General features: G+C 46.3%; 1 protein-coding gene across 5 annotated transcripts in view; it reads right to left on the bottom strand.

The window, feature by feature from the left end:
- Positions 1-449: 449 nt before the first annotated feature.
- IQCE (IQ motif containing E) overlaps positions 450-27,621 on the bottom strand; it is a 60,550-nt gene continuing 33,378 nt past the window's right edge. For 4 of the 5 annotated variants that reach the window (XM_073553722.1, XM_073553723.1, XM_073553724.1 and 1 more), the window contains 6 exons: positions 27,498-27,524; positions 23,023-23,109; positions 19,141-19,259; positions 18,819-18,904; positions 5,088-5,216; positions 450-5,003 (listed from right to left, as the gene is read on the bottom strand). In XM_073553722.1, the coding sequence (XP_073409823.1) occupies positions 4,900-5,003; positions 5,088-5,216; positions 18,819-18,904; positions 19,141-19,259; positions 23,023-23,109; positions 27,498-27,524 (552 nt within the window). In that variant the 3' untranslated portion in view covers positions 450-4,899. The remainder of the gene's footprint in view (positions 5,004-5,087; positions 5,217-18,818; positions 18,905-19,140; positions 19,260-23,022; positions 23,110-27,497; positions 27,525-27,621) is intronic. The other variant, XR_012221994.1, reaches the window with a different exon arrangement.

Here is a 27,621-nt window from a genome sequence, read left to right as displayed (position 1 = left end):
AGCACCGGCTCTGCCCGGAGTGCCCCTTTATCCTCAGTCTGGCACTAGGTAGAGCACAGCCCCGGCTCTGACCAGAATGCCCCTTTATCCTCAGCCTAGCACAGCACCAGCTCTGCCCGGAGTCCTCCTTTATCCTTAGCCTCGCACTAGGCATAGCACAGCACCGGCTCTGCCCGGAGTGCCCCTTTATCCTCAGCCTAGCATAGCACCAGCTATGCCCAGAGTGCTCCTTTATCCTGAGACTGGCACTGGGTATAGCAGAGCACCGGCTCTGCCCGGAGTGCCCCTTTATCCTCAGCCCCGCACTAGGTATAGCACAGCACCGGCTCTGCCCGGAGTGCCCCTTTATCCTCAACCTGGCAGTATAGCACAATACCACCTCTGTCTGGAGTGCCCCTTTACATGTGGCTCCGCTCTGTGTGCAGTATAACGCCTCCATCCCGGTGACATCAGAGTTTTAGGAGAGGATTTATTAAATATACTGTATATATTTACATGTAAAAAGATTTCATAGTACAACGAACTCCGTACAGAATATGGGGACCAGGAGGTATAAAATACATTTCCATTAGTTTGTGGGACACAAATAATTACTATCAAATATTTTCTGATTAATGGGCCTCGTTCACACACATGACTTGTTATTAGAGTGTGAATGGGGCCTTAGTGTATCAATGAGAAGCGCTTGCATCATTACCACTGAGCAAAGGTCATGTTATCAATCACATCGATGTAATAGGAGACCTACTTTTCGAAAAATCCAGACAGATTAAACTGATGTAGCAGAGCTGAGAGATTCTGACCTAACTGGCCCCACAGCCATATGCCCTAAGGGTTTCCAATGAGGAGACTGGAGGTCCAATGAGGAGACTGGAGGTAAACTGTGTTCACACTGGCAGATTTCTGCCCGTCACCGTAAGCAGTAAGGACTGGTACACCGTCAAGGGCCTTTTATATGGGATGATGAAAACTGTATGGGGACTGGGTGCTAATAACTGTATGGGAACTCTATGGAGACTGGGTGCTAATAACTGTATGGAGACTGTATGGGGGCTGGGTGCTAGTAATAACTGTATGGAGACAGTATGGGGGCTGGGTGCTAGTAATAACTGTATGGGGACTGGGTGCTAGTAATAACTGTATGGAGACTGGGTGCTAGTAATAACTGTATGGAGACTGGGTGCTAGTAATAACTGTATGGGGGCTGGGTGCTAGTAATAACTGTATGGGGGCTGGGTGCTAGTAATAACTGTATGGGGACTGGGTGCTAGTAATAACTGTATGGAGACTGTATGGGGATTGGGTGCTAGTAATAACTGTATGGGGACTGGGTGCTAGTAATAACTGTATGAGGACTGGGTGCTAGTAATAACTGTATGGAGACAGTATGGGGGCTGGGTGCTAGTAATAACTGCATGGAGACTGTATTGGGACTGGGTGCTAGTAATAACTGTATGGAGACTGTATGAGGACTGGGTGCTAGTAATAACTGTATGGAGACTGTATTGGGACTGGGTGCTAGTAATAACTGTATGGAGACTGTATGAGGACTGGGTGCTAGTAATAACTGTATTGGGACTGGGTGCTAGTAATAACTGTATGGAGACTGTATTGGGACTGGGTGCTAGTAATAACTGTATGGAGACTGTATGGGGACTGGGTGCTAGTAATAACTGTATTGGGACTGGGTGCTAGTAATAACTGTATGGAGACTGTATTGGGACTGGGTGCTAGTAATAACTGTATGGAGACTGTATGGGGACTGGGTGCTAGTAATAACTGTATTGGGACTGGGTGCTAGTAATAACTGTATGGGGACTGGGTGCTAGTAATAACTGTATGGAGACTGTATGGGGACTGGGTGCTAGTAATAACTGTATGGGGACTGGGTGCTAGTAATAACTGTATGGGGACTGGGTGCTAGTAATAACTGTATGGAGACAGTATGGGGGCTGGGTGCTAGTAATAACTGTATGGAGACTGTATTGGGACTGGGTGCTAGTAATAACTGTATGGGGCTGGGTGCTAGTAATAACTGTATGGAAACTGTATGAGGACTGGGTGCTAGTAATAACTGTATGGAGACTGTATTGGGACTGGGTGCTAGTAATAACTGTATGGGGCTGGGTGCTAGTAATAACTGTATGGAAACTGTATGAGGACTGGGTGCTAGTAATAACTGTATGGAGACTGTATTGGGACTGGGTGTTAGTAATAACTGTATGGAGACTGTATGAGGACTGGGTGCTAGTAATAACTGTATGGAGACTGTATTGGGACTGGGTGCTAGTAATAACTGTATGGAAACTGTATGAGGACTGGGTGCTAGTAATAACTGTATGGAGACTGTATTGGGACTGGGTGCTAGTAATAACTGTATGGAGACTGTATGAGGACTGGGTGCTAGTAATAACTGTATGGAGACAGTATGGGGGCTGGGTGCTAGTAATAACTGTATGGAGACTGGGTGCTAGTAATAACTGTATGGAGACTGTATGGGGACTGGGTGCTAGTAATAACTGTATGGAGATTGTATGGGGATTGGGTGCTAGTAATAACTGGAGACTGTATGGGGACTGGGTGCTAGTAATAACTGTATGGAGACAGTATGGGGGCTGGGTGCTAGTAATAACTGTATGGAGACTGTATTGGGACTGGGTGCTAGTAATAACTGTATGGGGGCTGGGTGCTAGTAATAACTGTATGGAGACTGGGTGCTAGTAATAACTGTATGGAGACTGTATGGGGACTGGGTGCTAGTAATAACTGTATGGAGATTGTATGGGGATTGGGTGCTAGTAATAACTGGAGACTGTATGGGGACTGGGTGCTAGTAACTGTATGGAGACAGTATGGGGGCTGGGTGCTAGTAATAACTGTATGGGGACTGGGTGCTAGTAATAACTGTATGGAGACTGTATGGGAACTGGGTGCTAGTAATAACTGTATGGGGACTGGGTGCTAGTAATAACTATGGAGACTATGGGGGCTGGGTACTAGTAATAACTGTATGGAGACTGTATGGGGACTAGGTGCTAGTAATAACTGTATGGGGACTGGGTGCTAGTAATAACTGTATGGAGACTGTATGGGGACTGGGTGCTAGTAATAACTGTTTTGGGACTGGGTGCTAGTATTAACTGTATGGGGACTGGGTGCTAGTACTAACTGTATGGAGACTAGATGCTAATTCAATTTCCCTACTGTCAGTAGCACATTAACTACGTAACAACGAAAATGTGCTGCACAATAACAATGATTTTAGGGCCCAAATAAATTATTCAATTAGCAGATAAATGAGCACATTGCTGCCTGTCAAATCAGTTAACTGAGAATCTATCAGGGTGCTCATTGGTTTGGAGGGTTTATAACTCTTATCAAGCTCATCATATGTTTTACGACTACATCAAAGTTTAGTAGCTCAATTCTGATGGGGTCATAAATCAGCAGGGAGAAATTCATAAAAAGACAGAAGAGTTAAAAATTCTCCATCAGAACAAGCTTACTGATGGCTTCTCAGTTATTTCATTTGACAGACAGCAAGGAGAAGGAGGGATAAAAAAAAAGTCTTTAAAAACCGAAGGATGCAAAATGTATCATGTAATCCAAGCACAAATGTTGTTTAGGCCAAAATGAATGAATTTAAAGGGCTTGTCCAGACTTGGGGTACAAGTCTGCAGTTACTCTATGACTGCAGGCCTCCTCACAGCGGACAGTGCGTGCACTGTGAGGATTCTCCAGTGCCGGGAGTGTGAGATTTGCATACATAAGGTCACATGCCGGCTAGACGTGCACCTTCTTGCTCAATACAAGTGATGGACACGTCTAGTCGGGTTGTAGCAAGAAGTATGCAAATCACTTGCACTGGAGAATCCCGACAGTGTACAGTTTGAGGATTAACAAGCCTGCAGTTACATAGAATGACTGTACACTTTAATTAAAAACAAAAATTGTCCCCAAAAGGTGTAATAAGTTCTTAACGTCCCAGGAGCAAAACTAGGCACTGAAATGCATCATGACAGCGCATTCTTTTCACTGTCAGGGAAGAGTTTGTTTACCTCCATATACATAATTGACTGGTTCTGCCGAAATCCGTAGGTTAGCACTGCAACATGCTACAATATTAGCTCTGCTACGTCCACTTTTATTCAACATAATCTTTGTGTTCTTCGTAGTCAGATTGGACAGAGCAGCAGAGTCTGGCCATGTACAGTGAACAACACATAAATCAGGAAATAAATAAAAGGAGGAGATAGAAAGTGGAGATGACGGATCCGCTGCTGCACACTTGTGGTGCACAGGGATGACTGATCTGTTGCACACTAATGGTGCGCAGGGATGACTGATCTGCTGCTGCATGCTTATGCTGTGCAGGGATGGTAGATCTGCTGCACACCAATGGTGCGCAGGGATGACTGATCTGCTGCACTTATGGTGAGCGGGGATGACGGATCTGCTGCTGCACGCTTATGGTGCACAGGGATAACAGATCTGCTGCACACTTGAATCTGGAATACTATGGATTCCATGCTGAAATATGTGTCAAAATGTACAGTACAATACATGAGGGGGAGGTTTCAAAATAGTTACCAACATGTAACGAAGATAATCTGCACTAAATTAAGAACGTGCGGTAGATAATTATTAAATCTGTAGCCATTTACGGTGCAGATTTGTCACTGATTTCACCTATTGCAATGCACAGGGAGAATGCCAGGCCAAGATCTGCATGTAAGACGTGTTAATGGCTGTGCTGATTCCTTTATGAAAGTCTGCGGTCTGGAGACTCCTGGACTTTAGGAACTTACAGGAAAGAATGGAAATATAGAACATGTTTTGCCAAAAGGAAACTGCAGCAGGTCAGGTTTTCAAGGCACTGGTGACGGCATTTCAGCTGTATTAAAAACCGGAGTCCTTCCTTCTTGCCGGTCGTGATGGGGACACGACGATGATGTCGTCCGAATCATCGGAGTGCAGCTCTGCAGCCGGCGGATGGTATTTGCCTGTTTAAAAATAAAGAATTCTATACGTAAGAGGTTATGTATTTTATTAAAAACACGTTAGCCCTATAATCTAGAGGCACAGACCAGGAGGGGATCGCCGTGACCCTGACGTCCGGGAATTAGGCCTCTTGGTTTTGGGCTGTTCTTCCTTTTCTTCTTCAGATATCAGCTCTTCGATACAATCCTCACTGATCTCTCCGCTGCTTTCACCGGCTACAACATCACATGCAATAAAAAAAAAATCAAAACCTGATCTGATTGTGTGTTTAGATCTGTAACGCAGCACGAGAAATAGGGTCCCTTGTCCCCTCCCCCGCGGTGAAAATGGCCGGCAGCGCTGTGCATGTAAGACAACCATTCACAATACTGCTTCATTTCCAGTAGACTTTGGGACCACTTTGTTGGGATTGGCGTAGACTCCAGAGATCATACATTACTGTGCACATTGATCCACCCTGTCCAAAACCCAAGAAATATGGATTTCTATAAGGTAAAAATGTAAGGGTGGTACATTGACGACGTACCCCTGTTCACTTCAGTGGACATCCACACTTATATGGACACTGCTCCTGTAAACTTCACTGCCCCTTCTTTATTCTGATAGGTAGGCCATCAATATACAGAAACTGCCTTAAAGGGGTTGTTGACTACTCTCATTGGCAGCAGGGATGGTATGACATAACAATCTCATATGGTCCATGAGAAAGCCGTTGCGATCACGGCTGGAACGGTGCCAGCACCGGAGGCGAGTATAGGTGTGATCATCATCCAAGGAGGAAACATAGGGATTGAGAAAGGGGTGTCAGAGTTGTGCACAACCCCTTTTAGGGCACTGACAAGTCTGTTTTGTTAACGGGTTTGTCCGGGCATAATAAGGAGATTTTTGTGTACTCACCGTAAAAACTCTTTCTCTTAGCCTTTAATTGGGGGACACAGAACCGTGGGTGTTATGCTGCTGTCCACTAGGAGGCGACACTATGCATAATCTGAAAAAGATTAACTTTGGCTCCTCCTCTGCAGTATACACCCCTGGACGGCATCAGCCTTCTCCAGTTTTGTGCCAAAGCATAAGGAGGAACGTAATCAAATAACATAACCATGCCTGTAAGAAGGCTACTATGTACGAGCTCAAAGAACAGTATGAGAACTCAACAGTAAACAACGGCCCGTAAGGACAACAGGGTGGGAGCTGTGTCCCCCAATTAAAGGCTAAGAGAAAGAGATTTTATGGTGAGTACACAAAAATCTCCTTTACTCTGTAGCCTAATTGGGGGACACAGAACCGTGGGACGTCCCAAAGCAGTCCCTGGGTGGGAAGCAGTGGACGAATATTGTGTTGACAGTTCCCTAGACTTGGGGTACTGCCGCCTGCAGAACCAGTCTACCCAGGCTTGCATCCGCTGAGGACTGGGTATGAACACTGTAGTGTTTCGTAAACGTGTGTAGGCTAGTCCAAGTGGCCGCCTTACACACTTGTTGTGCCGAAGCCTGATGCCGAATGGCCCAGGAGGCCCCTACTGCCCGTGTAGAGTGTGCCGTGATACCGGCCGGAAGAGGGGAACTGTTGAGTCGGTAGGCCTCATGTATGGTGGACTTGATCCACCTGGCAAGGGTAGCCTTGGAAGCCGGCAGCCCCTTGCGACTACCTTCCGGAAGAATGAAGAGGGAATCAGATTTCCGGAAAGGTGCAGTCCTGGACACGTAAATCCGCAATGCTCTGACGAGGTCAAGCGTATGCAGAGCCTTCTCCACTCTATGAACCGGAACCGGGCAAAGGGATGGCAGTGAAATCTCCTCATTGAGGTGAAAGTTGGACACAACCTTCGGAAGGAAGGATGGTACCGTGCGGAGAACCACCTTGTCCTGGTGAAAGGCTAGGAAAGGCCCTCTGCAGGAAAGTGCTGACAATTCCGACACTCTGCGTAACGAGGTGATCGCCACTAGAAAAACCACTTTCTGAGACAGAATGGAGAGTGGAACTCCTCTAAGAGGTTCGAAGGGTGGAGCTTGCAATGCTGTCAGGACCAGATTGAGGTCCCACATATCCAGCGGACGTTTGTAGGGAGGAACCAATCGGGAAACTCCCTGGATGAAAGTCCTTACTTGCGGTTTAATAGCAATGCGCTTTTCAAAAAGGACTGAAAGCGCCGACACCTGACTCTTAAGCGAACTTAGGGATAGCTTGGCATCTAGGCCCGATTGAAGAAAACCTAGTACCTTCGGGAGGGAATAAGGGAGTGGGACTTGTCCATGAGATTCGCACCAAGAAAAGAAAGCTCTCCAGGTACGATAATAGAGCTTGGCGGAGGCCGGCTTCCTTGCCTAGATCATAGTTGCAATGACTGCCGGTGAAAAACCTGCCTGGGTTAGAATCCAGGTTTCAAGGGCCATGCCGTCAAATTGAGAGCCCCTGAATTCTGGTGGAAGAACGGACCTTGAGACAGAAGGTCGTGACGGTCGGGTAGACGCCAGGGGGCGTCTGCTGTAAGTTGGACGATGTCGGCGTACCATGTACGTCTGGGCCAGTCTGGCGCGATGAGGATGGTCGGAACTCCCTCTTGCTTGATCTTCCTCACGACCCTGGCGATTAGGGGGGAGGGGTGGAAAAATGTACAGGAGTCGGAACTGGGACCAGTCCTGGACCAGGGCATCCGCTCTGAGCGACCGCGGGTCGTGTGTCCTGGCCATGAAATTGGGGACCTTGGTATTGAGATGGGATGCCATTAGGTCCACCTCCGGGGTTCCCCAGCGTTGACAGATATGGCAAAAAATCTCGGGATGGAGAGACCACTCCCCCGAGTCCATTCCTTGCCTGATGAGGAAGTCGGCTTCCCAGTTTTCTACACCCGGAATGTGTACCGCAGAAAGTACCGACCTCGTGTCTTCCGCCCAGCGAAGGATATGAGCCACTTCTCTCATCGCCTGGGCGCTGCGGGTCCAGCCTTGGTGGTTCACGTATGCCACAGCCGTGGCATTGTCCGACTGTATCCGTATGTGCGAGGCTGCAAGCAAGTGATGAAAGGCTCTCAGTGCCAAGAGAATGGCCCTGATTTCCAGAACATTGATGGGCAATGTCACTTCCCTCGGTGACCACTTGCCCTGTGCCCTGTGATGTAGGTGCACCGCCCCCCAGCCTGTCAGGCTTGCATCGGTAGTCAGGATCTTCCATTGTCCTGAGAGGAATGGCTTCCCTCGTATAAGCGAGGTTGGTTTGAGCCACCAATGCAGGGACCTCCTGGTTGATGACGTCAACCTGAACTCCCTGTTGAGGGAGAAGGGGTTCCTGTCCCAAGATCTGAGTATGGCTAGTTGAAGGACCCTGAGGTGAAACTGGGCAAATGGCACTGCCTCTATTGCTGCTGCCATCCGGCCGAGGACTCTCATGGCAAACCGGAGAGATCGAGGAGGACTGCGAAGGAGTGTGCGAACTCCCAGACACTGCCAGTGTCTTGTCCTTGGGAAGGAGCACCAGGCCCCTGGCGGTGTCGAATACCATTCCCAGGAATGTTAGAGTCCGAGTTGGGATAGTCGATGATTTCTGTAGGTTGACTAGCCATCCCAGGCGACTCAGAGTGTCTAGTGTGATTAAGACACGAGTATGGAAATTCCAGGCTCTACCACCCGTTAATGGAGGTGCTCAGGGGGTAAAAAGACATATGTACGTAATGAAGTAAACCCCGGCACTCAAAATGAGGACAAAGGAATGAATGCAAAAGTGAATTTATTGACACACTGCAAAGGGAACCTAACCAGAGCAACAGCACCAACGTTTCGGCATAAAGCCTTTCTCAAGGTAGTTGCCTGAAAGGTGTGAACAAATAACAATAGTGATAAGTGCATGTATATACACGTGATACATAGAATGAATATATACACAAATATAATACAAATGTACAAAAGAGATACAATGCGAGCGGAACATACATTACTGGTTACAGCGGAGAGACACGGGTCACATAGGACGATCGGAAATTTTCACAAAAGGAGGTGAGGTTCCATATATTTCGCAGAGTGTGCTTCTTAGTAGCATGAAAAAGAAAGGTTCAACATAAGTAGGCATATGTACCAGAAGGAACAATATTAATCAGGGTACAGCTGATGGAACAGCCAGAGATAATGTCCGTAGTGGAAAGAAAGGAGAGAAAGAAAAGGAAGAGAGAAAGAAAGAGAGGGAGGAGAATGGGAGAGAAAGAAAAGAGGGAAGAAAGGAGGGAAAGAAAGAGGAGGGAAAAAAAGGGGGGAAAAAGGAAAAGAGAGAAAGAAAGAGAGAGGGAGAGAGAGAATGAGAGAAAGGAAGAGAAATAAGAGGAAGAAAATCTGGAGGGAAAGAAAAGGAGGAACAGAGGAGGAGGGGGAGAAAGAGAGAGAAAAAAAGGAGAGAAAACACGGGGGGAAAGAAGAGATAAGAGGCAAAGAGAAGCAAGAAAAGAGAAAGGAGAGAAGGAGAGAGAGAGAGAGGAATGGGAAAGGAGGAACGCGGCAGATGAGTATACTGGAAAGCCTCAGGAGATTAGGGCACATACCGTAAGTGGAGGAGTGACAGGGTCACTATATGAGGAGAGTGGAAGGTGAGTGGACGCCTGAAAAAATAAATAGGTTTAGTAAGCTGGAGAAGGATGAGGAGTGAGTGAAGGCTCCAGAGCGGGGGGTACCTGCAGTAGATGACCGGGACAGGCACATGTGGCGGTGGAAGCGGCTGCGGCGACGTGACATGCACAGGAAGGACGGCGCCATTACGAAGGGGCCGGCCGTGTCACGTGAGAGGCGTCATTTCCGGTGGCGCGCAATAGGGCATGCGCGTGGTGGTGAACATGACGTGCTCCGTCATGTGACCGCGCGGTAGCGCGCGGTGGAGCGCAGTAGGATGCGCATAGGGGAGAGGCCATATATGCATGTCTGTGGAGCACAGAATCAATAGCAATGGGGCGGTCAGTGAGGGAGAGAAGTTATCTACCGTATTACCTGTGATGGGGCGTGAATAGGGGTGTACCGCTGGAAGGTAGTGGTGCGGGTGAGGTTCAATGATGTGAAATCTAGAAGGGAAAAAGGGAAAAAAAGGAAAAAGGATTAAGGTCCTGCAAGAAAAGGGAACTTGGCAAAAGGGGAAGAAAGACCGCATGGGTATATGCATGCGTATCCCCACATGTGTGTGTACATATGCACACACAAATCTGCACATGTGACGGCGCATACATATATAAATACGCAGGCCAACATGAATAAACGACATATAGAAGATCGAAGTCCATTAGAGCCAGCGTGAAAGCTGACAGTAATGGAATCCCATATACAAGGCAATCGGAATGAGAAAAGACCAACCAGGCAAAGGGTATAGATAAATCACCGGGGGGCGTCATATTCCCTATTAAGCCCTAATGGCTCCATGGTTTGAAGAGTATGAATCCAAAACGCCTCACGTTCCCTGAGAGTTTTTATGCGATTTCCGCCGCGGCGGGGTTGGATAATTTGTTCGATCACTTGGAATCTCAGTTGTGGGATGGAGTGACCAGCAGTATGAAAGTGAGCCGGAATGAGTAGGGTAGTCAGTTTACAGCGAATCGTGGATTTATGCTTATTGATGCGGTCACGGATATGCTGAGTGGTCTCACCAACATACCCGAGGCCGCATGGGCACTTAATCAGGTAAATGACGTATTTCGATTCACAGGTGAAGTATCCAGGGATTGGGAACTTCTTCCCGGTGCGTGGGTGTGTGAAGAATTCGCCTTTAGTGATGTGCGAGCATTGGAGGCAATGCAAGCAAGGGAAAGTACCCTTGCGTTGGCAAGAGAAGAAGGTCTGTTTAGCCAATGGCTTAGAGGGGCCAATGTCAGCCCTAACTAGGGAATCCCTAAGGTTCTGGGGACGTTTATGACAGATCAGGGGCCGAGAAACAAACTCAGGGACAGTGGGATATGCTAGATGAAGTAATGGCCAGTGTTTGAAAATGACGCCATTTATAAGAGGGCTAAATGGGTGGTAGGTGCTAACAAAAGGAATGCTCTTGCGGCTCTGAGAGTCAGAGGTTGGAGTGAGGGTCAGAGGTTTTGCATAAGACGGATAGCCTCTTGCTAAAAATTTTTTATCCATGTCGATGTGTCGTGCATCCCTGGTGGAGGAATCTGACACGATCCGGTCGACACGGCAGTGCTGGGAGTGAGGTAGGGATCTCTTGATGTGCCGCGGGTGACAGCTAGAGTATAGGAGAAGGCTGTTTCTGTCTGTCGGTTTTGTGTACAAATCCGTCGAGAGGGTATGATCGGGATTGATAATAACAGTGGTATCAAGGAAATTGATAGAATGGTCACTGTGATGGAGAGTGAACGAGATATTGTCAGTGGCGTTGTTAATGTCAGAGAAGAAGGAAGTGAGTGATGTAATATCACCTGTCCAGATGAGAAAAATATCATCTATATAGCGTGTCCACAATGCCACCTGATTCTCGAATAGTAGATGAGGGTAGATATGGTTATGCTCAAAAGAGTCCATGTAGATATTAGCATAGGGGGGCGCGACGTTGGATCCCATCGCGGTCCCTCTACACTGCAGAAAAAATTGATCTTCAAAGAGGAAAAAATTCTGAGTAAGGACCACCTCAAGCATATCCAAACAGAATTCTTTCTTGAGAGGAGAAAGGTCCATGTGAGTATCCAGGAACTTGTCAACTGCACGGAGGCCCTCGTGGTGGCTAATACTGGTGTACAAACTTGAGACATCCAGGGTAACTAACAAGCAGTTGGAAGGGACACTCGTGATGGATCTAATTATGGACAGGAAGTGATTGGTGTCCTTCAGATACGAGGCAATTTTGGGGATATGTGGAGTAAGTATTTTCTCAAGAGTAATGGAAATGGGTGATAATAATGAATCGGTGGACGCGACTATGGGACGGACGGGTGGGGAAGTCAAATTCTTATGGATCTTGGGAAGTGTGTAGAAAACAGGGGTAATGGGATGGTTATTGATCAGAAAGTCACAGAGTTTATCGTCAATGGTGGCTTTTTGTTTGTACATTTTTACTTTCTCTTGTATGAGAGTGGAGATGTGGGATCACGGGATAATGGGCGGTATCACTTCCTGTCCATAATTAGATCCATCACGAGTGTCCCTTCCAACTGCTTGTTAGTTACCCTGGATGTCTCAAGTTTGTACACCAGTATTAGCCACGAGGGCCTCCGTGCAGTTGACAAGTTCCTGGATACTCACATGGACCTTTCTCCTCTCAAGAAAGAATTCTGTTTGGATATGCTTGAGGTGGTCCTTACTCAGAATTTTTTCCTCTTTGAAGATCAATTTTTTCTGCAGTGTAGAGGGACCGCGATGGGATCCAACGTCGTGCCCCCCTATGCTAATATCTACATGGACTCTTTTGAGCATAACCATATCTACCCTCATCCACTATTCGAGAATCAGGTGGCATTGTGGAAACGCTATATAGATGATATTTTTCTCATCTGGACAGGTGATATTACATCACTCACTTCCTTCTTCTCTGACATTAACAACGACACTGACAATATCTCGTTCACTCTCCATCACAGTGACCATTCTATCAATTTCCTTGATACCACTGTTATTATCAATCCCGATCATACCCTCTCGACGGATTTGTACACAAAACCGACAGACAGAAACAGCCTTCTCCTATACTCTAGCTGTCACCCGCAACACATCAAGAGATCCCTACCTCACTCCCAGCACTGCCGTGTCGACCGGATCGTGTCAGATTCCTCCACCAGGGATGCACGACACATCGACATGGAGAAAAATTTTTTAGCAAGAGGCTATCCGTCTAATGCAAAACCTCTGACCCTCACTCCAACCTCTGACTCTCAGAGCCGCAAGAGCATTCCTTTTGTTAGCACCTACCACCCATTTAGCCCTCTTATAAATGGCGTCATTTTCAAATACTGGCCATTACTTCATCTAGCATATCCCACTGTCCCTGAGTTTGTTTCTCAGCCCCTGATCTGTCATAAACGTCCCCAGAACCTTAGGGATTCCCTAGTTAGGGCTGACATTGGCCCCTCTAAGCCATTGGCTAAACAGACCTTCTTCTCTTGCCAACGCAAGGGTACTTTCCCTTGCTTGCATTGCCTCCAATGCTCGCACATCACTAAAGGCGAATTCTTCACACACCCACGCACCGGGAAGAAGTTCCCAATCCCTGGATACTTCACCTGTGAATCGAATTACGTCATTTACCTGATTAAGTGCCCATGCGGCCTCGGGTATGTTGGTGAGACCACTCAGCATATCCATGACCGCATCAATAAGCATAAATCCACGATTCGCTGTAAACTGACTACCCTACCCATTCCGGCTCACTTTCATACTGCTGGTCACTCCATCCCACAACTGAGATTCCAAGTGATCGAACAAATTATCCAACCCCGCCGGGGCAGAAATCGCATAAAAACTCTCAGGGAACATGAGGCGTTTTGGATTCATACTCTTCAAACCATGGAGCCATTAGGGCTTAATAGGGAATATGACGCCCCCCGGTGATTTATCTATACCCTTTGCCTGGTTGGTCTTTTCTCATTCCGATTGCCTTGTATATGGGACTCCATTACTGTCAGCTTTCACGCTGGCTCTAATGGACTTCGATCTTCTATATGTCGTTTATTCATGTTGGCCTGCGTATTTATATATGTATGCGCCGTCACATGTGCAGATTTGTGTGTGCATATGTACACACACATGTGGGGATACGCATGCATATACCCATGCGGTCTTTCTTCCCCTTTTGCCAAGTTCCCTTTTCTTGCAGGACCTTAATCCTTTTTTTTCCCTTCTAGATTTCACATCATTGAACCTCACCCACACCACTACCTTCCAGCGGTACACCCCTATTCACGCCCCATCACAGGTAATACGGTAGATAACTTCTCTCCCTCACTGACCGCCCCATTGCTATTGATTCTGTGCTCCACAGACATGCATATATGGCCTCTCCTCTATGCGCGTCCTACTGCGCTCCACCGCGCGCTACCGCGCGGTCACATGACGGAGCACGTCATGTTCACCACCACGCGCATGCCCTATTGCGCGCCACCGGAAATGACGCCTCTCACGTGACACGGCCGGCCCCTTCATAATGGCGCCGTCCTTCCTGTGCATGTCACGTCGCCGCAGCCGCTTCCACCGCCACATGTGCCTGTCCCGGTCATCTACTGCAGGTACCCCCCGCTCTGGAGCCTTCACTCACTCCTCATCCTTCTCCAGCTTACTAAACCTATTTATTTTTTCAGGCGTCCACTCACCTTCCACTCTCCTCATATAGTGACCCTGTCACTCCTCCACTTACGGTATGTGCCCTAATCTCCTGAGGCTTTCCAGTATACTCATCTGCCGCGTTCCTCCTTTCCCATTCCTCTCTCTCTCTCCTTCTCTCCTTTCTCTTTTCTTGCTTCTCTTTGCCTCTTATCTCTTCTTTCCCCCCGTGTTTTCTCTCCTTTTTTTCTCTCTCTTTCTCCCCCTCCTCCTCTGTTCCTCCTTTTCTTTCCCTCCAGATTTTCTTCCTCTTCCTTTCTCTCATTCTCTCTCTCCCTCTCTCTTTCTTTTCCTTTTTCCCCCCCTCTTTCTTTCCCTCCTTTCTTCCCTCTTTTCTTTCTCTCCCATTCTCCCCCCTCTCTTTCTTTCTCTCTTCCTTTTCTTTCTCTCCTTTCTTTCCACTACGGACATTATCTCTGGCTGTTCCACTATCTGTACCCTGATTAATATTGTTCCTTCTGGTACATATGCCTACTTATGTTGAACCTTTCTTTTTCATGCTACTAAGAAGCACACTCTGCGAAATATATGGAACCTCACCTCCTTTTGTGAAAATTTCCGGTCGTCCTATGTGACCCGTGTCTCTCCGCTGTAACCAGTAATGTATGTTCCGCTCGCATTGTATCTCTTTTGTACATTTGTATTATATTTGTGTATATATTCATTCTATGTATCACGTGTATATACATGCACTTATCACTATTGTTATTTGTTCACACCTTTCAGGCAACTACCTTGAGAAAGGCTTTATGCCGAAACGTTGGTGCTGTTGCTCTGGTTAGGTTCCCTTTGCAGTGTGTCAATAAATTCACTTTTGCATTCATTCCTTTGTCCTCATTTTGAGTGCCGGGGTTTACTTCATTACGTAGTGTGATTGAGACACTGACCTCGCAGTCTTTGAAAGTGGGAGACTTGATGAGGAGGTCGTCCAGGTACGGGACGATTAGAATGCCTCTTGAGTGCAGGACGTCCATGGTGGCCGCCATGACTTTGGTGAACGTTCTTGGAGCCGTGGCGAGTCCGAACGGAAGGGCGACAAACTGGTAGTGGTTTTGGTTGACCGCGAACCTGAGAAACCTTTGGTGGGCGGGAGCAATTGGTATGTGGAGATACGCATCCTGTATGTCTATGGAGGCGAGGTATTCTCCCTGGTCCATGGATGCAATGATGGACCGGAGGGACTCCATGCGGAAATGACGGACCCGTACGTAATTGTTGAGCTGTTTTAGGTCCAGTATGGGTCGGACGCCGCCTCCTTTCTTGGGGACTACGAACAAATTTGAGTAGAATCCTCGGAATATCTCGTTCGCGGGAACCGGCACCACAACTCCTGATTGAAGGAGAGAGGAAACCGCTTGGTGGAAAGCACAAGCCTTTTCTGGTGGTGTTGGAGGAATAGAAAGGAAGAACCGGTTCGGTGGAACGGAAGTGAACTCTATCTTGTATCCGGAAGACACTATTTCCCTGACCCACCTGTCTTCTGTAATAGGCAGCCAGACTTGCTGAAAGAGTAAAAGTCGGCCGCCTACTGGTGGGGTGTCTTCCGGAGGTCGCGAGTCATGATGAAGCGAAGTTCTGAGGTTTTCCTCCCTTGGGTTTCGCTTGGCCTGCTTTCGACTGCCAAGCCCTGTCCGGTCGCTGCTGCGTCCGTGGGTTGTCCCTGCGTGGAGAACGGTTACGGTTTTGCACTGGGCGCGAAACGGACCAGCCCGAGGAATTCCGAAAGGATCGGAATCGCGTCTGGTTTCTTTGTTTAAACGTGCGTTTCGGTTTTAGTTGAGGGAGAGAAGTACTCTTACCCTCAGTGGCATTGGCTATCATGGTGTCCAACTTTTCGCCGAAAAGTCTTCCAGTAAAATACGGAAGTCGCGTGAGGGACTTCTTTGAGGCCGCATCCGCTTTCCATTCTCGCAGCCAGAGGATGCGTCGGATCGTGATGGCGTTTGATGCTATTCCCGCTACACCTCTGGCGGAATCCAGGGCTGCATGAATCATGTAGTCTGCTACCACTGCTATCTGGACCGCTTGGTCCGAGAGCTCAGGATTTGAAGCCTGAAGACCCTCCTGTAGTTTTTTGGCCCAAGCCAGGATGGCCTTGGCTGCCCAAACTGAAGCAAACGCAGGGCCCAGAGAGGCGCCTGCCGCTTCGAAAATAGAACGAGCCATGCGTTCTACTTGCCGGTCTGCTGCGTCCCTGAGGGTTGAGCTATCCGGCAGAGAGAGTAAAGTCTGCGCTGCTAGCCTAGAAACCGGAGGGTCCACTTCAGGTGGATCTGTCCATTGTTTGGTGTCTTTCTGTGGGAAGGGGTACTTCGCTTCCTAATATTTGCGATTAGCGAATTTTTTCTCAGGCTGCGCAAACTGTTTGGTAAGTATTTTCTCAAACTCATGGTGATTAGGGAAGACCTTAGGTGGTTTCTGAACACTTTCGAAGCAAATCCTATGTTCTGGGACTTCCGGGGCCGACTCTGGAATTTTTAGCACCCGATGAATGGCAGAAATTATGTCCTCAACTAGCGCTGTATTGCTAGGTGGAGAAGGTACCACGGACCTGTCCGTTTCGTTATCTGAGTCGGAGTCACAGATGCCCTCCGAATCCTGTGCCTCGCTAAGGTGATCCCTGGAGGGCGACCTGGGGCGGGGGTCTTCTGTGGTGGGGGATCCCTGTGGTAAATTGCACTGTCTGTCTGTGGCAGGGGACTGCCCAGGAGACCTGGAATGACGCTGTCTCTCCCTGGAGGGGGACGACCTTGTGCTATAGTGCGACTCAGGTGATTGAGACCTGTGGGTCCGCTTACGTCTGTGAGAGTCGGAAGCAGCATGTTCCTGAGACAAGCTGTCCATTTGCTGTGTACCGTCCATAGCCGGGGCCCGACTCTGCAGAGCTTGCAGCAATGTAGCAGTTAGGTTGTCTATGGACTGTGTCATGGACTGAGACATCTGAGTTGCCCATTCCGGCGTGGCCTGTGACACTGAAGCGTCAGTAGGGACTCCATGGGGTTCTGACCCAGAGTTCTGGATGCAGTCCCGGCAGTGCGGATACGTGCTGCCACTAGGGAGCGTGGCTTTGCAGGCTGTGCAGAATGCATAGAAACATTCCTGCCTGGTTCTCTTCCTTCAGCCCGGCATAGTGCACAGAGGCTGGCTATAAGGGATCGTACAGGGGTGGCTACACAGAGGGAACCCACAGAGAGCCTTATAGGAAGTATAGATTCACAGCTGAGTAATGAGAACCCAGCTGTGATCTTACCCCACCGGTGTGCCCCTAGGTCCGGCGCCGACAGATCCCAGTTCTGTGCCCCCCGGAGACCGCTGTGATGCTCCTCTCCTGGATCTCATCCAGAAAAAATGGCCACCGGGACTCTGAGGAGAGGGAGGAGGGGGCGGAGAGCTGAAAAGGGCGCGCTGGGCTGTGTAAAAACGCCCCCTTTCTGCCTCAATCCGCCCCTTCTATGACACTCCAGTGTGTCATTTTGGTCATCCGGGGGGTGGGGAAAAAGGCGGCGGCTTCGGCAAGGCCGAAGCCGCGGTCTAAATTAGAGGCCTGATGTCCAGGAGGGCTCCAGAGCGGCGCGGTAGTCCGGGGGGGGGGGGCGGATTTGTACCAGACCCCCCCCCAGAATGGTCGACTGGATAGCGGTGGGGGTAGCAGGGGTAGCGGTTTCTGTATGTGGGGCCCCTGAAGCGCTATGGAGCCGCTGCTGCTGCAGAGACAGGGACGCAGAAAAAACCCTGTCTCTGCTGTGCCATCCAGTCCGCACCCTCCCCCGGCCCCAACAGGATCCCTCAGCCGGCCTGGGGTCCCTGGAAGCTGCGGAATGCTGCCTGATCTCCGACCCTACCTGACGCGTCTCAACCTAATGCCCCCTGCGGGGGATTAGGGAGGGTGCGTCTGTCACCGTCAGGGGGTCTTCATCCTCGCCTCAACCTCAACCCAGACCCCTTAAAGGGGTTGGGGAAGGAGGGGGGTCTCGACCTCGAACCAGGACCCGAGGGACTGGGGAGGGAGCGACATGGGGAATAGCCACCTCGACCTCAACCGGGTACCCCTAATAGGGGACCGAGGAGGGAGCCATGCCGGGAGTCTCGCTGGAGACCCTCTTTTCTTCATCTGTATTTCCGGACGAAAAAAGGAAAAAAACGGAAGAAAAAAGGTGTGCCTCCTTGCGACACTAAGCAAAAACTGGAGAAGGCTGACGCCGTCCAGGGGTGTATACTGCAGAGGAGGAGCCAAAGTTAATCTTTTTCAGATTATGCATAGTGTCGCCTCCTAGTGGACAGCAGCATAACACCCACGGTTCTGTGTCCCCCAATTAGGCGACAGAGTAAAAACTTTGAATATGTAAAGCAGTAAACTCAATCATACTCGCCTACGGTCCCCCTCGTGAACCCAATGCAGAGGGGACTGCGCAGAGAGGAAACGGTGAGGTCACCATTTATTCCACCAGACCGCCGCAGCCTGTGATAGACTGCTGCAGTCTGAGGTTTCCTGATGACGCTATGCTCTTGATTTTGGTCCTCTGAGGGAGGGCAGATTACCTAGTGATTGACGGGTGGATTTCCTGGATACGGGAGATGGTGGACTCCTTCTGATGGGACTCTCCCCGCCTTTCATCTGGTCCTGCCTGAAACAAGTGGGAAGATCAGCGTCACATGTAACGTGCAGAGTTTATATAGAAAAGTCTAATAATTGAGATCATTTCTCGGCAGCACATAGCGTGGCGTGCTCGTAACTCCTGCACATGGTGGGAGAGCGGTCATAATAACCCCAATGGGGGGATTCACCACAGATAGCTTTGAGCTAGTTGTGTTACATCTTTGTGATGCTCGGGATACATTCTGTAGTGACCACGGTCGTTACCTCTGGCCGAGCATTTTGGCACGCGTCACATGCGCTCGAAAACTGGACTGCAGCAAGGTGACGTGGTCCTCATCCTCGTGGGTCTCTGGAAGATCTTTACTATTAGATGTGTCCCCGTCCTGTAGGAAAAAGCACTCCACAATGATAATATTCTTATATCCTGCTAAGAACACCATGCCCATGAGCCCTGTGGTTCAGAGACTATAAAGGGGCTTCAGGAACGATTTAAAAGGACGCTATCCATTTTAGTATAGCCCATCTAGCTGCTCCTGAGATTTTTTTTTCTATTTTAGTGGTTAAATTTTTTTTTTTTTAGAAAAATAAAATAGTGTAAGTCCTCATTTTCTGTGACCAGTATTGCTTTAATTTTCCATGGCCAGAGCTGTGTAGGGGCTTGTTATTTGAGCAACGAGCTGACCTCTTTATTGGTATCAGTTTAGGGGTGAATATAGTATTTTGCTCACTTTTTACTGCATTTTTCTTTGTGGGGGGGGGGGCATTTTTCCTTTGGCGTTTACTGTACGGGTTAAATGACGTTTGTATTTTAAGTGGACGTTTGTGAATTTGGAGAAATCGAGTAGGATAAATGTTTACATTGATAAAATGTATTTACTGATAATATTGGAAAAAACGCATTACATAGCCATTCTGACTTGGACTTTCACAGTAAGTACACCAGCCTCATGGAGTCTAAAAGTTCTATTTAATCTGTAATGTTAAATCAGGCCCGCCTGAAGCACAGACAATATGATTTATTTAAAGGTGTTTTCTGGCATATTGATGGATTGTCCTTGACTCCTGACGTCTCCCCTTTATAGTTCACCAGGCACAGTGGTATAGGTCCTGTAGTGGTTGAATCCAGGGCTGTGGAGTCGGTAAGCCACAGTTGCGACTCCGACTCCTGGATTTTATCAGGCTCCGACTCCTTCATAAATGGCCAATTCATAACAACAAATTTACTGTTGTAAAATATTAAACATTGTGCTTATTCAGTTTCTCACCATCATATAAGTAATCAGACCACTGAGAGCAAAAACTACATTTATTAGAATACAATTAAAATATAGCAAATAACTTTTATAAACTTTTCTAAACTGTAAGTAAATATGCAATAAACACTTTTATGCAGTTAATAATAAGAAATCTATAAATTTGTCCTCAGAAAAAGTATTGCCTCTGTCAGATCCTCCTTCATGGATGCCCTCAAATCTGATCTAATTATTGTGAGAGCAAAGAACAACCTCTCTACACTAACTTGTGTTGGTGGCAAAGCAGTAACCACTCGGGCAACATCTCTGACAATGTCAGGATACAGAGGAATCGCTTGTTGCACTGTTATTTTTGATGAACGGTCAAATTTCTCAATTTCTTTTAGTGCACATGAAAAATTCTGCTGAAATGTACTGGCTGTGTTGCTTGATGGGGATGACTCTTCTTCTATGCGGGAACGCTTTGCACGGTCCTTGTGATCCAAATATTTTTCGAAATTAAATTCTTAATCAGTTGATGATGAGGGTGAAGATGTGGCAGGACGACCAAATTCTTCTTGTTCCTCCTGACTGTTCTGCAACCCTTTCATCCTTACTGCTATTTCAAACAGAGCTTCTTTTCCTTTACTTAGCTGTTGATCATCTAGAAGAATCCGATGCATTGGGTTTACATAAACAGCTGCCAAAAGAATGTTATTTTGTAATAGTAGCTCCTCTCTCCGTTTCATTGATGTAGCAATGCCACTTGCAATTAACCCTCCTCTTTGGGACAGGCAAAACATCAGGTTCTTCCACTCCTTTAAGAAAATACCTGGAGTTAAGTCCTCTGCTTGTAATTTTTTAGTCACTGTAAATGGGTGCTCTAGCAATTTTTCCAGCTCAGTCACCTGATTCCACTGACTTTCATTTAGCGTCAGTTGAGGGTTAACCATGTCTACAAGAAAGGTTTTCAGTTCAACCAAGCGCTGAATCATTAAGTAAGTACTGCCCCATCGTGTGGCTTGATCAATAATTGCCCCTTTTCCAGCACGTCTCTTCAAAATTGAGTCAACTTTAGGGGTTCTGGCAACAGTAGCCAATTTTCTCACCTTGCCAATCAGTGCAGCAGCATGTCCTTCTTGCAGACTGTCTCTTATAGCCAGCTGTAGCGTATGCACAACACAGCGCATGTGATGAATGAAAGAACATATTGACACAGTTTCAACAAGATCATCTAAACTATCATGTTGCTGTTCATCTGAAGCAACTTCAGTTTGCTCCTCAGTTACAATACTGTGTTCCTCTATTTCAAACATTTCTGTCTGTGGACCCAGAATGTTCTTCTAGCTGCTGGTCACCATCATTACTCTCATTCATTAGCTTAATAGTACTTATCATATTTGAAGCATTGTCAGTTACGACAGAAAGAACTGGCTCTTTTTTAAGTTCATAGTCTTGCAGAACCTTTTCCACCAAGACCTGGAGAAACTCACTGGTGTGATGAGCTTTGGGGTCTTTTACTGCCAATGTCTTGGTAACTATTTCATTTTTGCCACAAACAAATCGGACATTGATGGCAAAATAGTTCACTCTGTGACGTGTGCAGGCATCCATTTTAAGAAACAGAAAGCGTCCCTAGAGAGTTTTTTTAAGTTCTTCCTTTTGTTTAAAAGCTTCTTCGATTACTAATTTTCTAATACTCTCTCTCTCCAGAGAAACACCAAGCTTGCGGGCCATGTCCCCATTCAGACACATAAAAGCTGGTCGTGAAAGTAATGAAATAGGCACACTATCCTTTACAACAAGCTCTATGATCTGTTTTTTTAAATGTATCTACTGTCATTGTCACAGTAACTTTGTCACTGACAAAATATCTTGCAACTGATGGCTGCAAAGTTCTCTGCTCCTTTGTTTGGCTGGAAGAGCTGGGCACTGGTTCATTGGTTTGGATGCAGTCTTTCTCACCCACTGCTTTCAGTACTTCTGGATGAAAGCGCTGTAAATGTCTCTTTAGATTAGAAGCTCTGGTAGGAGCATTTTTATCTTTGCCTGAATATGCACTCATCTTGGCTTCACAGCATTTGTTTTCGTCTGGATCATTTGTCATACACTGACAGACATAATGTTTTCTATCTTGAGTGATGGTGAAATGTTCAAATACAGCTGATTTAATGTGATGCTTCTTTGACATTCTCAGGTTTTTAATTCTGCATTCACAATCCAAATGACAATTGTTTTTCCTAATAACAATTGTACAAAATTATTGCCAGGTCGTACAACTGATATAGTGGTCAGTAATACTGTTATTATTCCTCATGTACTCACAGTTAACTGATGCAAAATTTGTTGAAAGGATAATACTTCTTACAGTCTTCCTCTTCTGAGTAGCAGGCAGCTGTGAGATGCTTGGAAGATCTAGTCTAGAGGAGGAGCTTTACTACTAAGAATTTGCAACACATTTTCACTTTCAGTTTCATGCATTGTAAGTAGGGGGGTTGGGGCAGCATGAGGTTAACCAAGTATAAGATTAGATAAGGGCAGTGGAGAACAGTGACACACAAGAAGTAAGAAATGTCTCTATCTCCAGCAGAACTGCTTATCACTGTTGTTCATAGTTTGATAGAACATATATATTTGAGTAACATTTATAAAATTCATATGAAAGTTCAATTATAAAATATTAATACATTTTTTTTTAAAGCTGGAGTCGGAGTCGGTACATTTCTACCGACTCCGACCCAAACTAACTCCGACTCCACGACTCCGACTCCACAGCCCTGGTTGAATCGGGTATTTTGGCTCAGGGAAAGAGCGGCAAATGTGCCCTGGCCACCATATTGGGCTACTACCAGTCGAATATCGATGACTTGCATCATCAGCATCAAGACGACACAACAAAATATTCTGTACTAACCTGCTGAGTGAGGCCACTGGATCCCGGAGACCCTAACATTTTATATCGGGCTAGGTGACCCTGCAGGGCGGCTTGAAGGAGCACAGTCTGTAAAACAGAGTAAAGTGAAGATATAGATAATTATTTAAAGACCATTAAAGTTAAAGACAATTCCTCTAATATGAAATGTGATGTCAGCAACATATACTGTCATGTCCGTCTCAGCATGTCGTCACCTGTTGTGTAAAAGTCCTCATTTCTCTGCCCTAAGCAGCCATAACATCCCATCCCAGATGACTGTTTCCTTCTGCTCTCCATTCCCAGCCCTCTAAAAGACTGTAAACCTCACACGACGCCATGATCACATAATGGTAGTCCATCTGTCTCCTAGCGTAATATCTGGGACACTGGGTCAGGGCTCAGATATCAGCAGCTGTCCGGCCGCCATTTATTGGCGCGGCACACCAGGCATTTGTATTATGCTACTTACCCAGAGAATATCATTTCTCTTCGCAGTTGAGCAGTTTATTAAAGAAGCATTATATATATATATATATATATATATATATATATATATATATATATACACAGTACAGACCAAAAGTTTGGACACACCTTCTCATTCAAAGAGTTTTCTTTATTTTCATGACTATGAAAATTGTAGATTCACTCTGAAGGCATCAAAACTATGAATTAACACATGTGGAATTATAAAATTAAAAAAAAGTGTGATACAACTGAAAATACTTTATGTTTATATTCTAGGATCTTCAAAGTAACCAGCTTTTGCTTTGATTACTGCTTTGCACACTTGGCATTCTCTTGATGAGCTTCAAGTGGTAGTCACCGGAAATGGTCTTCCAACAGTCTTGAAGGAGTTCCCAGAGATGCTTAGCACTTGATGACCCTTTTGCCTTCACTCTGCGGTCCAGCTCACCCCAAACCATCTCGATTGGGTTCAGGTCTGGTGACTGTGGAGGCCGGGTCATCTGGCGTAGCACCCCATTACTCTACTTCTTGGTCAAATAGCCCTTACACAGTCTGGAGGTGTGTTTGGGGTCATTGTCCTGTTGAAAAATAAATGATGGTCCAACTAAACGCAAACCGGATGGAATAGCATTTCGCTGCAAGATGCTGTGGTAGCCATGCTGGTTCAGTATGCCTTCAATTTTGAATAAATCCCCAACAGTGTCACCAGCAAAGCACCCCCACACCATCACACCTCCTCCTTCATGCTTCACAGTGGGAACCAGGCATGTAGAGTCCATTCGTTCACCTTTTCTGCGTCGCACAAAGACACGGTGGTTGGAACCAAAGATTTCAAATTTGGACTCATCAGACCAAAGCACAGATTTCCACTGGTCTAATGACCATTCATTGTGTTCTTTAGCCCAAACAAGTCTCTTCTGCTTGTTGCCTGTCCTTAGCAGTGGTTTCCTAGCAGCTATTTTACCATGAAGGCCTGCTGCACAAAGTCTCCTCTTAACAGTTGTTGTAGAGATGTGTCTGCTGCTAGAACTCTGTGTGGCATTGACCTGGTCTCTAATCTGAGCTGCTGTTAACCTGCGATTTCTGAGGCTGGTGACTAGGATGAACTTATCCTCCGCAGCAGAGGTGACTCTTGGTCTTCCTTTCCTGGGGCTGTCCTCATGTGAGCCAGTTTCTTTGTAGCGCTTGATGGTTTTTGCCACTGAACTTGGGGACACTTTCAAAGTTTTCCCAATTTTTCAGACTGACTGACCTTCATTTCTTAAAGTAATGATGGCCACTCGTTTTTCTTTACTTAGCTGCTTTTTTCTTGCCATAATACAAATTCTAACAGTCTATTCAGTAGGACTATCAGCTGTGTATCCACCAGACTTCTGCACAACACAACTGATGGTCCCAACCCCATTTATAAGGCAAGAAATCACACTTACTAAACCTGACAGGGCACACCTGTGAAGTGAAAACCATTTCCGGTGACTACCTCTTGAAGCTCATCAAGAGAATGCAAAGTGTGCAAAGCAGTAATCAAAGCAAAAGGTGGCTACTTTGAAGAACCTAGAATATAAGGCATATTTTCAGTTGTTTCACACTTTTTTGTTAATTATATAATTCCACATGTGTTAATTCATAGTTTTGATGCCTTCAGAGTGAAACCACAATTTTCATAGTCATCAAAATAATGAAAACTCTTTGAATGAGAAGGTGTCTCCAAACTTTTGGTCTGTACTATATATATATATACACATATATATATATACACACATATATATATATATATATATATATATATATATACACACACACATACACAGCGCTCTGGCAACAATTAAGAGACCACCACATCAAAACACTGTAATGGGCAGCCTGTTCTCCAGACCTGAACCCCATTGAAAACCTCTGGATTGTAATCAAGGGGAAGATGGATAGTTACAAGCCATCAAACATAGAAGACCTGCTTACATGTTTGCACCAGAAGCAGTGTGAGAGACTGGTGGAAAGCATGCCAAGACGCATGAAAGCTGTGCTTAACAATCATGGTTATTCCACAAAATATTGATTTCTGAACTCTTCCTGAGTTAAAACATTACTATTGTTTTTAAATGATTATGAACTTGTTTTCTTTGCAATATTTGAGATCTGAAAGCATTGTTTTTTTTTTTAAATTTTGACCATTTCTCCTCTTCAGAAACCCCCCCCCCCCCACAAATTTTATTGATTGGAAATTCGGAGACATGTCAGAAGTTTATAGACTAAAAGAACAATTTACATTATACTCAAAAATCTCTCTATATGAAACTGAATGTATGTATGTGTGTATCACCAACCAATCACGAAGCATCTTTCATTTCACCAGAGCTGTTCAAAAAAAGCTGAGCTGTGATTGGTTGCTATGAGCAACAGTTTTCCTTGCAATCAATCACTAAGCATCTTTCATTTCACCAGAGCTGTTCAAAAGAAGCTGAGCTGTGATTGGTTGCTATGAGCAACAGTTTTCCTTGTAACCAATCACTAAGCATCTTTCATTTCACCAGAGCTGAAATCTAGCATCCCTGGGAACATAAGCTCCCAGCCATTGTCTGACCCCAGAAAGGAGCAGAGAGCACATGACAGAAATGAATCTCCCCTCCTGTGCCTATATACCCATCACACATCCTCCATACCAAACCGTCAAAGTGTGAAAAAACGGATCCGTTGCAGATTTGCAAAAAACTGATGCACCAGATCCGGTTTTTGGATGGATCCGTTGCAGCAGCCAGTGAATGAAATGTAAAGGAACAGAACTCTGGAAAAGGGGAGAGAGACCCCAGGGCCTCTTAAAGGGATCCCCGGTATGGAAGTCAGGGCAATTGCCTTCCAATGCTCTGGTACTGACCCCATGCTCTCTTAAAGGGATCTCCTGTAAGGAAGAAAGGGCAAATCCCTCAGCGCTCTGATTCTGACACCAGAGTTCTATTAAAGGGATCATTGGTATGCAAGTAAGGGCAAATCCACTCAGCGCTCTGGTTCTCATCCCAGGCTCTCTTAAAGGGATCCCCGGTATGGAAGTTGGGGCAAATCCACTCTGAGCTCTGGTTCTGACCCAAGGTCCCTCTTAAAGGCATTCCCTATATTGAAGTCATGGCAAATCCACTCTGCGCTTTGGTACTGACCCCAGGCCTCTCTTAAAGGCATCCCCGGTATGGAAGTTAGGACCGTTCCACTCAGCGCTCTGGTTCTGACCCCAGACCGACGGGATGATGTGGGATATTAGGGGTAGTAGTATGGTGGCACTGGCTGACAGGATGATGTGGGATATTAGGGGTAGTAGTCCGGTGGCTCTGGCTGACGAGATGATGTGGGATATTATAGTGAATTTGGCTATGCGGAATGGGCGTGGCTCTACACTCAGCTTTATATATAGATATAATCATTATAATTTGTTATAACTAACTGTAGTTAGTTACTATGCCCGGACAGCGCCGGGCTCTTCAGCTAGTATACCTATAAAGAGAAAAATCAGACATATTGAGCACTTGAAAGTGGTCTCTTAATTTTTGCCAGAGCTGTATATATAATATACTGTGTATATATATATATATATATATATATACACACACATATATATATATATATATACATATACATACATACATACATACAGATACGTGATTATTAATTCTGTTGAGTTTAATAGAACTGAGCTGCAATACCAGACACAACCCACAGAGAGGAGTGGCACTGTTTTTTAGGAGAAAGCATCCATGTCTTTTTCATTATGGACAACCCCTTTAAATCTAAAGGGTGACAACGTGCACCGCCACCTCTGACGTCAGCAGGCAGCCATTGTAGACAGTCTGGATACCCCAGATCTATTGCTCATAGGTTGTCACGTAAAGTTGTCAGACCCTCTCATCTTTAGCAGCCAGTCTGTCACTGATTACTCAGCTTTTTAGGATTGATGGCACAATGGAGGTTTGGAAGAAACAGGACACTCCATGAATACTCATTATGAGATGCTATTACTTTACCTCTTCCAAGTCTTTATTCTCTTCTTTCTGTGAAAACAAGTAGAAAAGAGGGAAAGAGGGCAAATGTTAAAGACGTTGGTTTAATTTTTCTTTAAAGGGAGTCTGTCACCCCCCCAGACTGCAA

Source organism: Dendrobates tinctorius, unplaced genomic scaffold (assembly GCF_039654945.1).
Source record: "Dendrobates tinctorius isolate UK_male_01 unplaced genomic scaffold, ASM3965494v1 ptg000202l, whole genome shotgun sequence".
Lineage (NCBI taxonomy): Eukaryota > Metazoa > Chordata > Amphibia > Anura > Dendrobatidae > Dendrobates > Dendrobates tinctorius.
The sequence above is the reverse complement of the archived record's forward strand: the minus strand, read 5'-3'. Positions and strand labels throughout refer to the sequence as shown.